The sequence below is a fragment of the Ammospiza caudacuta genome, chromosome 7 (assembly GCF_027887145.1).
Source record: "Ammospiza caudacuta isolate bAmmCau1 chromosome 7, bAmmCau1.pri, whole genome shotgun sequence".
Classification (NCBI taxonomy): domain Eukaryota; kingdom Metazoa; phylum Chordata; class Aves; order Passeriformes; family Passerellidae; genus Ammospiza; species Ammospiza caudacuta.
In genome coordinates this window covers 18,664,004-18,678,580 of record NC_080599.1, presented here as the reverse complement: position 1 = coordinate 18,678,580, position 14,577 = coordinate 18,664,004, and the positions used below count along the sequence as shown (strand labels likewise).

The 14,577-nt window shown below is 43.5% G+C and overlaps 1 protein-coding gene across 1 annotated transcript in view; it reads right to left on the bottom strand.

Annotated features, from left to right (window-relative positions):
* The window catches only part of NOTCH2 (notch receptor 2), a 94,051-nt gene that overhangs the window by 60,537 nt on the left and 18,937 nt on the right, over positions 1-14,577 (bottom strand). Inside the window, exons 3-5 of the mRNA XM_058808302.1 lie at positions 13,026-13,285; positions 12,021-12,359; positions 3,498-3,620 (exon numbers count right to left, since the gene is read on the bottom strand). Of these exons, the coding sequence (XP_058664285.1) occupies positions 3,498-3,620; positions 12,021-12,359; positions 13,026-13,285 (722 nt within the window). The remainder of the gene's footprint in view (positions 1-3,497; positions 3,621-12,020; positions 12,360-13,025; positions 13,286-14,577) is intronic.

Here is a 14,577-nt window from a genome sequence, read left to right as displayed (position 1 = left end):
AAAGGTAGGAGCAAGCAGCAAAATAAAAGGAGTATTTAAAAAAAAAAAAGCAGTTATGTAGCCCAACCTACCACCTGTCAGGGAATTACAAGAGGCAGATGGTTACCAAAAGGAACTGGGACAGATTCTGTTTCAGTAAAGGTTGCTCCAATATTACTTTACAAAAAACTTGTCTTGATCAGATGCAGTACAATTTCTTGATTTTTCTAGCAAGGAATGGGGCTGCTTTCTCTGTGCCATGAAGCACAAACCATATTAACAAACACTAGAGAGCATCACCCACAGCACAAAGATTAAATAAAGACTAAAACTGCAGAGAAACTCAATCTTCCCCAAGAATTGACAAGCACTTGAAAGCAGAGACTGTTATGAAGACAGCACAACTACACTGTCAGGTGTTCTTAGAAAATTTAACATCCTTTCATTTTTGGCTGATGTTTCCTTAGAGATATGGTTATTTGGGCCTTTTTTTTTTAGCAGCACACAATATCCACGAAATCCAATATCCACAAAAGCTTCTCATTGGAAGCTTTTTTTTTTCCTGAGGTGTTCATTCTCACAGTTTAGCTCTGTTGAGCTATAACATTTATCAGGACAAATTCCAAAAGAGCTGCCTGCTCAGCTCTCCCCTCTTTACTTACCTTAGAGATGATTTAAAATGCTATAAACCCCCTGTGTGTAAAGGATGGACCTGCAGTTATGCATTTCCTTACTGCTGAATAACATGCTTTATTGTTTAGTCCTGTCAGCACCAACTGCAGTTTAACCTTGAAAAAAACATCATCCTTCTCTCCAAACTATTGCACAAGTCCTCTATCCATCCTCCCTGGTCTGTGCCCTGCCTCAGTGTCACCTCTGGATGTGCAGTGTTTTCCTCACCTCCTTGGTCTCTAATTGAAGACGCAGGGAAGGAATTGGAGTACATTCAGAAAAAAAAAAGCTTCTTTCACAAAAAATGCCACTGAGATGACAGAGAGGAGTCACAGAAACCTGCACTGTGCATTTCAGACAGGACAGTTCCATAACCTTCACTGTTCAAACAGCCAAGCTGCTGCTTCCTATATTGTGAGCTCATTTTTATTTCCACACTTAGCTAATCCTAGAAAGACACCGGCCTTGAGAAGGCATCGCCTCAAACCACTGCTGCACTGATAGCCTCAGCTGCACCATAAACAAGGAAACTCTCAGAAAGGCCATTCCATTAAACTGAGCTAGAGAGCCGCAGCAACCTCATGCTGGGGAGCTCCTCTCTCTTCCCAGGGTTTCCCTGGAGGGAAGCATCCTTCACACACACAAGGTTTTCTGCAAGTGCCATCCACACAGGAGAAAGATGGCACAAGAGAGGCCACAACAGTGCCTCACCACTTTTGCCATTGCTGCTCAGAGCCCATGAAGGGTTCAGAGAGGGAACCACCACAACTGCATTGCAAAGAGTTGATCGGGGAGAAAATCTACCAAAAAACCAAACAGAATCACAGCCTATTGCTTGTGATGGAGAGACCAAGGTCTCTTCCAGGGGAGCTGCAGAAGTCATCCCTAGCTGACAGCAGACATCCACCTAAATTCTGTGAGCCAAGCTAAATTTATGATGCCAGAATAATCCCTTGGAGACTGCATGCTCATGGTCATTACACCCTCTGTGCTTGGGAGTAAGACAGATTAATTTGCTACTGACAGGCGCCAGAAATCACAACAAGGGTTATAATTTCTGTGGGATGGAGCAAGACCATAGGGGTCACTGAGGGTTTGTTGTCTCCACACCCAAGCTCTCGTGTTTTCCTTTACAGGTTTCACTTTCTGCAGGCTTTCAGGACAAGGAGAAGTAGCACAGAAGCAAGGACACTTGTTCATTCAGGGGAGGACTCATTTTCTCCTATTTGCACATAGTTTCAAAGAGCTATGCAAGCTGTGGTGCACTTCACTCTTATGTGGTTTTCACTTCATTTATGAATATATAATTCTTTTAAGTTAATGAGAGTTCTTAACTGGCAGCCTCCTTTGCATTTAATTAAACATTTTACAACCAGAATTAATGTTCTCTAAGGAAAAAGGCATTTTAAAAACTGATTTTAGGTCTTCTTTTTTTCTCCCATGATTTTCAAATAAGGGCAAAACCATACTCAGCTGAAAAAGTGCGTCAGATAAGACTGGTATGACTCAAAAAACTCAGCCCATAACCGGAGGTGTTTGTTTATTTTTGAGGTATGGAGACATTTTGCAACTAAATATGACACTCAGTTTCCTGTAAGCAGCTTCCTTATATTGTGCATAACACTTTCTTGAAACTCATGCTATTTTCCCCTTCAGACTCTGAGTAAAACCAGGCTCATTTATGAAGCAAAAGAAGCTTTGCTAATTGGAGAACTCTACATAAAAATAAGTCAAGCAGGAAAATAACAGTAGCAAAACCATAATTTTCCCATATATACACTGCTCTTCCCTCCTTTTTCCCCTACCTTTCAGATTTGCCCTATTTCTCAGGAGCATTACTATAACCACCATGATCATTTTCCCAACTTAGAAATACCCCTACATGTATCAGCAAATGCCCACAGCTGTAACAGCAAAGCCACGTTTTGTGCTTTTGGAAAACACTTCTCCATTTACAAAGTGCAAATCCACACAAGAAGTGCAACTCATGGGGAAATTCTCCCTTGTTGTGGTGGTTCTGATGCCCACAGCTTTTCTTTTAAGGGATGCACTAGCATCTGCCCTGACTGACATCTGCACGGAGCCAGGGCCACATCCCTGTTGGTGCCCCAGTGTGCTAATAAATTGTTGTGAGGGTCCCCAGGATGAGGTGAGAGATGAGAAGTGACTCCAAGTTCTCAGAAGGCTGACATTATATTGTATTATATTTTATGTAGTATATTATTATGTATACTATACAAAATACAATACAATATAATGTCAGCCTTCTATATATATATACTAGAGTGTATATATATACACTATATATACTAGAGTATGTCTATAAAATATATGAAATATATTATATATAACATAATATAAATTATATTATATTCTATATATTCTACTCTATATATTCTATATATTATATATAGAATATATAGAATACATAGAATATACAGAATATACAGAATATATAGAACATATAAAATGTATTTCATATATAATATATTTTATATATAATATTTTATTATATTTTTATGTTATATATTATATTTTATGTATTTTATATTATGTTTTATACATTTTATATTATGTTTTATATATTTTTAAATATTATATTATATTATATTAGTATACTAAAACTATACTAAAGAAAGAAAAGGACATCAGGACACTAGAAAAGAGTGATAATAAAAACCCGTGACAGACTCAGAGCACCCAACACAGCTGGCTGGGATTGGCCATTAATTAAAAACAATTCACATGGAACCGATCAAAGATGCACCTGTTGGTGAGCAACCTCCAGAGCACATTCCGAGCAATCAGGTAATTATTGTTTACATTTCTTTTCTGAGGCTCCCTACCTGTCCACTGGGGCGGGCAGCGGCAGTTGTAGGTGTTCACTCCATCCACGCACACACCCCCGTTCAGGCACTTGTGGTTCGGGCAGTCGTCCACGTTGTGTCCACAGACGGTTCCCTCGAAACCTGGGCAAAGCAGAAACAGCAGCAGGCTGAAAAGGGTTTCCAGTCTCTTTTGAGGAGAATTCACCCCTGAGGCAGCTTCCCCTCCTTTTCTTTTCTTAAAGATCTGCCCTGTTCACCTAATCCTGATGAATCCCTGTAGGAAAGGCATTTTGTGCTGTTCTTGTGAGCCAGCAAAGGCTTCCTGAAGATAAGGAAAGCCCCATATCTGTCTCGAGGAAGACACCAAGGCTGTTCCCTTGACAACGTGATGGAAGAGGGAAAGTTCAAAGATACGGACTCGAGCTGGCTCACACAGAGTGACCTGGCTCCTTGCTCACCTACTGAGAACTTTGTTTCTTTCTTATGACCAATGGGCAGTGAATGTAAACATAATTATCTTGAAAAACTATAAATGCAACATGTTGCTGTAATAAATCTCTCTTATGCACCCTTCTGATGGAGTTGTGGAGCTCTGCCCCATGTCGTGCTCTATAGTGACACATCCCCACCTAGCACGACTTTGCTGAATGCCTTTGCCAATAGCATGCAGGTCAGGTAACACAGCTAAAACACTTCCACCATGGGTAGATGGCCAAATGTGCTTTCACAACCCAAAGGACTCGAGGAGTTTCTCTTTCAGTGACTGAGGAGCACTGTCATTCAAAACAGACAAAGTGAAGACCAAGACATTTCAATTACCATGAGATAAAACTTGTCACTGCCCACCAAGCATCAGCCAGGACAAGTTTTTCCCATGGCAAAAAAAAAGTGCTGGCATGCATTTCATGGATACCTCAGCACAGCCTGCCTTGGATATGTCAAAGAAAAGTCTTTTCTTTGAAAAGGAGTTTCTAAAGTCCTGGTCTGGCTCTCTCCAGTGTTAGACAAGTCAGTCAGTCAACAAACCAGCCACCATCCAAGTGATGCTTACACACTAAACAGAAGAAATCAGATACCCCTCCCCAATGAAAATCCAGGCTCCTAATGAACACACTGACAAAATATTCTTGCTAGAGTTCCCTCTTCTTTTCAAAGAAGGAGAAGTGGGGACGTTAGGGAAGGGAGCTGTCAGTGAAGTGTCTTCCCCTTGATTTCCCCTGCTGATTTATTTCATGCTTCATTAAATAAACCTGCCATTTCTGCTGGATGAGAGAGCTATTTATCAAAACACAAGTGGAATGCATGCTAATGTGGATGAAGTAAATGATTCCAGAACACACATGTTAATTTAAAACACCAGCCCTGCCTCTTCACTGCTTTGGAATGCAATATTAACATGACACAGTTCTCTCATCCAAAATCAGGCTTTAACCCCTCTACTTTTGATGCCCCGTTCCAGACACTTCCACAGCATCTGTGTCAAGTCTCACAGCCCCTCTCAGTAACATCTGGTCCCACACAGATCGTGCTGTGTGGCATATGAGACATAAAGCCCTGAGCCAGCTTCTCCAGACTGCTGCTCTCTCAGGATTCCTGAGGTGATTCATGTGCATTCCCATCCCTTGAACTTCTCTACAGAAGAGCTGGGAGGCTCCAAGCTGTATCAAGTGCATTAACATCAGCAAGGAACAACAGACTCAACATTACAAAACAAACAAACAAACCAAAACAAACCCCAAGACTACAAGACCTTCAATATTACTCCATCCCTTCAAAGCCCTTCCAGCCTCCACCCAAGATCCTAGAAATTTTGTGACAGTAGGGAATTTTAAAACAAAGAGGAAGTATAACCTGCTTTCCCAGAGTCCCAGCCATCACAGCAGCACATTCCTGGCAAAAGCTGCTGAGGAACAACCACCAGGGAAAACAATCAGCTTTAGATCCCCATGTTTAAAAGTGTATAAATCTATCAAGCTTGAGCAAAAGCTCAGCTGTAAAACACAGGGGTGTCCTATCAGCTTGTGTTTCAGCTTGGGAGGAATCATCCCACTGACCACATATTGCACGTGATCAGCATGGAAATACACCCACAACCACAAAGACAAAAGGTTTAAGTTCTTATCTCTTCAGTTTGTATAATATGAAGACCAGCCCTACTTTCTAGTAAACAAATTTCTGACAGCAGGCATTTAAACTCCCTCACTGTACTTCACACAAATTTAAAGAGGCTCAGTTCTTTCCAGAATAAAGCACGGAAGTCACCCCACTACTAAAATCTCACCAAGCCATGCTGTATTTTCACATTTTAACCAGTTATACTACCAAAGAACTGCTCTGAGATATGTGAGCTTTTCTCTAGCTGGGTCCCAGGATCTAATTTTGCAGTTATATAACCCGACTCTCTTCCAGAAAGCCACTGAGCTCACTGTTTTTATGTATTTGGACACCTGACACTGTTTCCTGCTCCCCCCTGTGCTGGGACTCATATGCTGTCCTGTGTTTTCTCCCTGCACCAGAGCAGTTTGCAATCCACATCCTGGCTTTTGCTCCATATCTCGAAACACATCAAACTAAGCAATGAGAACCTCAAGGGGAAAAGCGTTCCCACTGCTAGCAGCACGTTGTTCTTCCCCTAGTACAGACTGACACAAGCAGATAACTTTATTCCTATGTCATCCGAAATCTCCACCCCACTGCTGAGCATCCGATCCAATTCCCTCCAAATCTTAGTCCTTTAGCCTTATTTCAACCTATCAATTACACCCCAGACTATCTAGGCTGCTTTCAGGCTCAGTTAGTACTGGGGACAGGAAATTATGCCTGAAAAATATCAGGTTGTTTCCAGACTTAGGGCCTGCTGACAGGAAATCAGGGATGCAGAGAGCTAAAACCAAGCTGGGCTACTCGAGGCAGCACCTGGGCTGCTCATCTGGAGCACAGGGGCACCCACCTGAGCTGGGACCCCAGGGATGGCGACAGAGAGGAGCTCAGGGGAAGGAGCTCATGCCCAAACCCCAGGGATGCAGCCAGGGAGGAGCTCAGGGGAAGGAGCTCATGCCCAAATCCCAAGGATGCAGCCAGGGAGGAGCTCAGGGGAAGGAGCTCATGCCCAAACCCCAGGGATGCAACCAGGCAGGAGCTCAGAGTTCAGGGGAAGGAGCTCATGCCCAAATCCCAGGGATGCAGCCAGGGAGGAGCTCAGGGGAAGGAGCTCATGCCCAAATTCCAGGGATGCAGCCAGGGAGGAGCTCAGGGGAAGGTGCTCATGCCCAAACCCAAGGATGCAGCCAGGGAGGAGCTCAGGGGAAGGAGTTCATGCCCAAATCCAGGGATGCAGCCAGGGAGGAGCTCAGGGGAAGGTGCTCATGACCAAACCCAGGGATGCCGCCAGGGAGGAGCTCAGAGCTCAGGGAAGGTGCTCATGCCCAAATCCAGGGATGCCGCCAGGGAGGAGCTCAGGGGAAGGAGCTCATGCCCAGACCCCAGGGAGGAGCTCAGGGGAAGGTGCTCATGCCCAAACTCCAGAGCTGCAGCCAGGGAGGAGCTCAGAGCTCAGGGGAAGGTGCTCCTGCCCAACCCCAGCTGCCCAGCACAGGGAGCTCCGTGTGTGTGGGTCCCCAGTGGTGACACTCAGCCAGGAACCTGTGTGAGGTTGCTTCCCCTTCCCAGGAAGTGCTGCAGCTCTCACAACCAGCTGAGGTTCCTTCCTCTTCCCAGGAAGTGCTGCAGCTCTCACAAACACTCGCTGCAGCCTGACAGATCGCTTCCTGAACAAGCCCTTGGAATTCCCTAGGGTCCTTATCTTAGTTAATGGGTAATTATTTTGATGGATAACAATGAATAATCACTTTCCCAGCTAAGAACTTCCTCTATTGACTTGTTTAACATTCCATTAAAGGTTAGTTGCCAAATGAAGTCCTTTTTTGTCGAATATTTATAACTCCTAGCTCATTCTTATATTCAAAGGAGTTAGTAATGCTTCAGGTTACGTCTCCTACAAGGAATTTTTTTTCACTACTACACTGTTATGATTGACCTAACATGCTCACTTGCCTACAACCCTGTTCCTACCTAAATCAACAAAGCCCAGAGGAAAAATTATTAAGCCAAAGGGATAAAAAATGAGGTTACCTTCCAGATAGAAGCAATACCAGTAGTGTATATATGTAACTTCACTTGGTGCTTGCCACCAAATGCTGACTTAACACATGGATTACCTAATGCAGGATTTGTTTGTGTACATCCACAAGTGACATGGGAACCTGGGAATTTTAAATAGCAGCTGCACTACACTGTACATAAACAGCACTCGTGTGACAGTAGGAAAAGCTGCTGTGACACACAGCTCCAGGTTCTAGGTTCTTCCTACTTTTTCAAGCTCTCATTCTCACCTATCTGTATTTACAAATAGATTAAACTCACTTTAAAGCTAAGAAGGAAACATCTACAGGAAACAAGAGCCCATTTCAAGGCCAGTGCAGTAGTAGCCTAATTATGCCTAAAATGCTGCTTGGGCACAGTTTCTTCAAAGTGTGACTTTTACAGGTCACAAGATGCAAAATCCTATCAGAAAGCACTCCAGCAGTTTGAGATGTGACTGCCTCCTGCCTCTGTGGCCAGAGCACCCAGCAATGGCAGCATCTTCAGGCAGCCCAGAAGCGCCAGAGCAATTCCATTTATAGTCACAGCATCGTCGGCATTGCTCCAGTTCAGAGAGGGAGTCTGAAGTGGAATTTCTCCTCCATAATCTTGGCACTGTCCTCCAGAGGAGCAGGCCTTGTTCACATCCTCCCCAGGCGTGACAGGCCACCATTTCTCCTCTCTTTCTGTTGACCTTTCCTTTCCAGACAGAACCTTTTCCAACACTTCAGAAATTCTGCTCTGCATGCTCTGCACTAAGGGGGGAGAGAAATGGCTGGGTGCCCTGCCTTTATCAGAGAGTTTAATGTAAGCATTTGGGTCTCTCCAACAGCTCCCTTTTCTGCTGTTTTTCAAATGACTGGTTTAAAAAAAAAATTTAAAAAATCAAGCTAGCAAAACAGCATGGCCAACTTAAACAAATACAGGAAATAGAAAAGCAAAGGCTCTCAGAGCCACATTAACTCACTCCCACTATCCACACTGTGTAACAAGTCAAAAAAAGACAGCTAATAATCCAAAACGTGTGTAGGAGTGTAGGTGTGTAACTGTTACTATAGCAATCTCATTTCCATTTCCTGACGGTATTTCAGCAAGCCCACACACTTGTCTAAGGGAAAATCTGCTCCTACTCACTCTCGTGCCCTGTAAGAGACTCTCTAAAGCAAACTCATCAACTTGACAGGATCTAGTCCTCCCAACTTCATCTTTCTTTCTTCTTTCTCCCACCACACTGCTCCTGCATGAGGCCCCAAAGTCCTTGAACAGGCTAAACAGATCTGACTTTAAAGGAAATTCTGAATTTCTGGACAAGACTGTTAATCAAGAGATACTTGGTTTATAATTTCATTTTAAAAAGATGCAAAGCAATCTTTTTAAAAGAAAAAAGAAAAGCAATAAATTCCTCCAGGGCAATGGTTAGTTAAACTACTCCATTTTCAAAGACTCTTTCAAAGCACTCTCCCTCCAAGCACAGTTAGAATAATTGCTTTCAAAAATAATGACCCATCCTTCTACTTTTAGACTGACTTTGCTAAATTCTTCAAAGTCACATGCTTGCTCAGACAACCCAGAAAGTGCTGGTGCAGACACTAAGGTTGGCAATGCACATTTAAGGTCGTTTGAGCCAACACCTCAAGACAAGGGTCTCCAAAAAGAGAAAACAGTTTTCACAAGTTCTAAATGCCCTTTCCACACACACCTGTGCCTCCAGATGATCCTCATGAGAACACAGCCACTCTATATTCATCCCAAACAGCATTGGGCAGCTTCATCTTTCACATCAGTAACAGCAGAGACATGCTGAAGGGAATAGAGTTTACTTTTCTAGATTACCACACAGCAAGTCTGTGTGTGCCAAACTGCAATACACTTGAGTAGGAAGTCTAGTCAAAAGCATTTCCAAACACTCACTTTCCCATGGAGTTGAATTACTCAGTAAAAAAAAAAAAATCAGCCTAAAAATACCCTGAATATGCAAAGACAGCTGGTAGGGCCCTGTGGTCAAGGCTGACAAGTGGATGGGGAGGAGGACAGGATGAGACAACATCCCAACCAGGTGACACATGGCCACTTGTAGAGGTGACACAAAACCAGTGCAGCCCCAGATCCTGAGCTAGCATGTCACCCCTGCTCTGCATGAACTCAGCTAAGAGCATCAGAAAACAAGCAATCAAAATTTATCTGGAGACAAAAAGGGTGTGGTGAGTTGGAACTGGCATCCTGTTAGATTTGGAGGAACTGGAGAAGGAAAAAAAAAGAAGAGAATAGATCTTAGTGTGTCTTAGGGCTACGGATGGAGAAGGAAAAAGACACATGTGCATTCTTCAAACACTGAAGTTACCTGAGGCCTTTACTACACAAAACTATGTATTTGTAGATGCTTATGCACACAGAATTTCACATTCCAAGTGGGCATTATGAGATACCACCCCAATCTCCTTGAACCTACCTCATGGCCTTTACCTATTTGATTCTCTGACTCTAGCTGGGTTCCACAGAAATTTACAATTTCTGACTGTCTTCCCCTTCCTTCCTTTGTGCGTCCTGAAATCCCAGCGCTCAGAAATGAATTAATAGTGCAGGAGCACTACAGAGCTCCCCAGCTTGCTGAGATTCGTCCCTCCCAGCTGATGGGGCACAGAAACCCCGAGAGGAGCTCTGGGGAGGAGCAGCAGGAGAGCAGAACCAAGGCTGCAAACGGAGCTCTGGGGAGGAGCAGAACCAAGGCTGCAAACGGAGCTCTCTGGAGCTCACCTGTCAGAATTCCGTGCATCCCTCCGGGTCTCCAGAGTTGCCAGGGACCCTGCCATGGGGTTCAGAGACCATGGCAAACAGCCCAGAGCAACTGTGGGTTTGATTATGACCCCTGGAGCAAATTACCAGCTTTGTAGGAGGTCCTGAAAGTCACAGAAGTTTAAACAGAGTAATAATAAAAATTATCACCGGGTGAAAAGGTAAATTTTGGGATTTCTAGAATGGGGGTTTTGGGGACAAGATGGAGGGACTTGGGCATGTCCAGTCCCTCTTCTTGTTCTTCTCTACCTCCATCTTCTGCTGTGATGCTGGCACTTTGGGATTGGTTTAGAATAGAGGTTCACTGTCTAACATAGGTGATAGCTATTTGAAAGTAATTGTTAAATATAAATATATAATTGTTAAATATAAATAAGTTAAATATATTTATTTATACTACAAACTACATATAACATTTATAATATGTTATACGTAGTTTGTAGCACGTATAATATATTTATTTATACTAGTAGTACGTCTAATATACGTATGTAGTTTGTAGCATGTATAATATATTTATACTGCAAACTACGTATAACATATTTATAAATATAAATTTTAAAACATAGAAATATTTTATATATTTATTATACATAATCTTTATTCTTTTTTATTATATTTATTTTATTTTATATATACTATATAATTTATATAATTATTAATTTTGTCATTACTTTAATTTTATTATAGTATTTATTATTATATTATATTTCTTTTTATTATTATATTTATTATATTTTTATAAATATATGTTATATATTTATTACATACTTATATATTTATTATATCTAAATATTTATGTATTTATATTTATGTTTACATAAATAATATAACATTAAATTTATAAATATATAAATTTATAAATATAAATATGTTGTACGTAGTTTGTAGTCTAAAAGGACAACACCGCCTCGGGGGTGGTCAGAGTGCCTTTGGCTGCTCTGCTCAGCAGACCTAGGCTGGGCAGAAAGAAAATTTTACAGATAAGATTTAATAAACTGTCAGAAGTCAGGGCATCCCTCCAGGTGTCCAGAGTTGCCAAGGACCCCGCCAGGGGGCTCAGAGACCCTGGCACACAGCCCAGAGCACCTGGGGATCTGATTTTGACCTTTGGAGCAAGCTGCCAGCTTTGTATGAGGACCTGAAAGTCACACCGGTTTGAATAGTGTAATAACAAAATGATCACAGGGTGAAAATTTAGATTTTAGGATTTTTGCTATGGGGGTTATGGGGACAAGATGGAGGAATCTGGGTGTGTCCAGCCTTTCTCCTTCTTCTTCTTGTTCTCCATTTTCTGCTGTGATGTTGGCACTTTGGGATTGCTTTAGAGTAGAAGTGCACTGTCTAACATGGGTGATGGGTATTGGGAATTAGGCGTAAAGATGTTATACATAGTTTGTAGTATAAAAGGACAACACAGAGTGCCTGTGGCTGCCCTGCTGAGCAGACCTAGGCAGGGCAGAGAGAAAATTTTATAGATAAGATTTAATAAACAACTTCAAGACCAGCAACTGAAGAGCTCTGGCTCGTTCTTTGGATGCGCTGGCCGAGACAGAGACTTTTCCAATACCTCAAGGCAGCAATGAACAAGCAGGCTCAGAGACCCACCTGGCAGGCAGTTGCACTCGAAGGTGAAGTCGCTGGTCTGGTGGCAGGTGCCCCCGTTGAGGCAGGGGGACGGCGAGCAGGGCACGTAGAGGCTCTCGCAGCGGGGCCCGGTGTAGCCGGGGCGGCACTGGCAGCGGTGCGAGCCGGGCAGGTTGACGCAGGTGCCCCCGTGCTGGCACAGCCCCGGCGTGGTGGCACACTCGTTCACGTCCGTCTCACACCTCTGGCCCGTGTAGCCCGCCAGGCACGTGCAGGAGAACTTATTTCCAGACACGGTGCAGGTACTCCCATTGGCACAAGGTTGGGACGTGCAGGCGTCGATCCACTGGCATTCCTTTCCTTTAGGAAATCAAGGCAGATTAACAAAAGGTTATTTCTGTAGAAAACAGACTCTCTTTTACACTGCCTCGAAATTTTTACTGAATTAAGTCCTTACATTACTACAGGAAAACTGATGTCTGCACTTTACTGTATTCTATCTGAAATGGAAATGAATTTGTAGTTACAGCATGAAGCCGTTTACCAGGTTGCAGCAAGATTCAGAATGTTGTGATTTATAAAAACAACCTGAAGTCATACTACACACACTGAGAGTCACTCTTCTTCACTACCTCCCCCTCAGGAGTGAAAGGAATAAATTTCCATGCTTCCCCTCAGGCATCAAAATATTGTTTTCCCACAGACAGATTTTGCTGGCCATATTTGCCCTTTTTTTTTAAAGTAGACTCTGAATTCAAAGTGTAACCAGCCACTCCAGAGTAGTTTCTGCATTCAGTTTTCCCATGTGGACAACCCCACAAGATCCAAATATTTTTCTGCTTACGTGTAGAGGGTAGGGAGTCTGATTCCCTATTCCCCTTTGCTTTTTTTGGTCATGAAGTCATTTAGACTTCCTCTCACTTCCTGTGCCGGAGCTAGAAAACTCGAGAGCACATCACAACTGCCCCAGAACATTCCAGGGCGAAGCTGTTCCCCAAGGAGGGGCTCACAGAGGCAGAAGCCCACCTGTGAAGCCCGGCAGACAGACGCACTCGTACGTGTCCGGGCCGTGGGGGTGACACGTGCCCCCGTTCAGGCAGGGCTGGGACACGTAGCAGAGGTGGGACTCTGAGTACTGACACTCCTCCCCCGTGAATCCTGGAGCACACTTGCAGGTTGGTTTCCCTATCAGGGACGCAGCTTCACAGGTTCCCCCGTTCTTGCAGGTGTTGCTCTCACAGGGGTTTCTGTATTGGCAGTAGTCTCCAAGGAATCCTTCTCGACACCTGCACGAGAGAGGAGAAATTAGTGCAGCAGTCCGTCCCGAAGCCCTGCTGCTCTGGGAAGATTCCAGGAATGAAGCCCCACAACCACCAAAAGTCCTGAAGTTTGCAATAATTGATAATAAACCTAAAGGCTGACGTCACAGATGTAACAGGGACTTCCTGTGGGACTGTCTCAAATGAGAGCAAACTTAATGCAAATGGTGAAATCGTTCATTGCAAAATAAACACCACATTCAATCAGGGCTGTATCAAATGCAGAACCTCCTTTTTGCACTTCCCTTCAAAGCTTCAGTAAAAGCCTGAGTGTTAAAGAACTGCTGAGTAACAATTCCTTGCACCTACTCCTGTTCTAACAAGTTTTCTACAAGAACACCAAGCAGTTTAATAAGGCATTAACAGCAGGTACTATCCATCTTCCCAGAATAGTTATAAACAATGCAGAAATGCAGTGTCTGGGGACCTGGGGCTCTGCAGCGGCTCTTTCTGCACAGGGCTCCCGTGAGACAGGAATACTCTGTTATCCTCACGCTGATAAGTGCATCTGGGACTGCCTGCAGCCCGCACTCAAATAGCAACACAAGCACTGCAGTCAGGTCTCCCACGCCCCTGGCCAGCACCCTGACGACAAGGTCATTGTTCCTCTGTCTCCCACAGAAAAACGAGTACACACACACTATCTGCAGCCAGGGCAGTACTTTATACAAAGATCTCCAAGTGCAGAATAATTGCAGTTACTTCTCTCTAACCTAAACTTATGTCAATACAGTCTGACTACGCTTGTCAGCTGTAATCCATCTTTTAGCTGGCCTTTGTGCTACAGATTTACCATTTCACTTCCAGAGACAGAGGATCCAGGCAAGCAAGCCTGCAAAGCCCACCTCGGTGCCCAACCCCGGTCCACTGGCTTCTCTCAGCTAGCAGAAAGCTGCAAGGGTAAAAATACTGGATAAAAATAACACCCAGCACTGTCCCCTTGCAGTTCTTTCTGTAGTGCACAGCTGCCTGCTGCAACTGTGAGTAACCCAAGAGAACACGTATTTCACTGTAAAAAAAAAAAAAATCAGAGATGAACATTAGATATGCTTTGTTCCACATCAGGAAAGGGGTAATTATTAAATCAGTGAGTTACTCATATCTGAAGGGAGGAGATTCCAGCTGCTAGAAACACACAAAGTCTCTAGTCCTCAAGCAGGAATGGAACAGTAAAGAGGCTGCTATTTTTCCTTACAAACTTAAAAGTGTATGGTAGATTGGAGGAAGAAAAAAGCAAAATCACATCAACAACAACAACC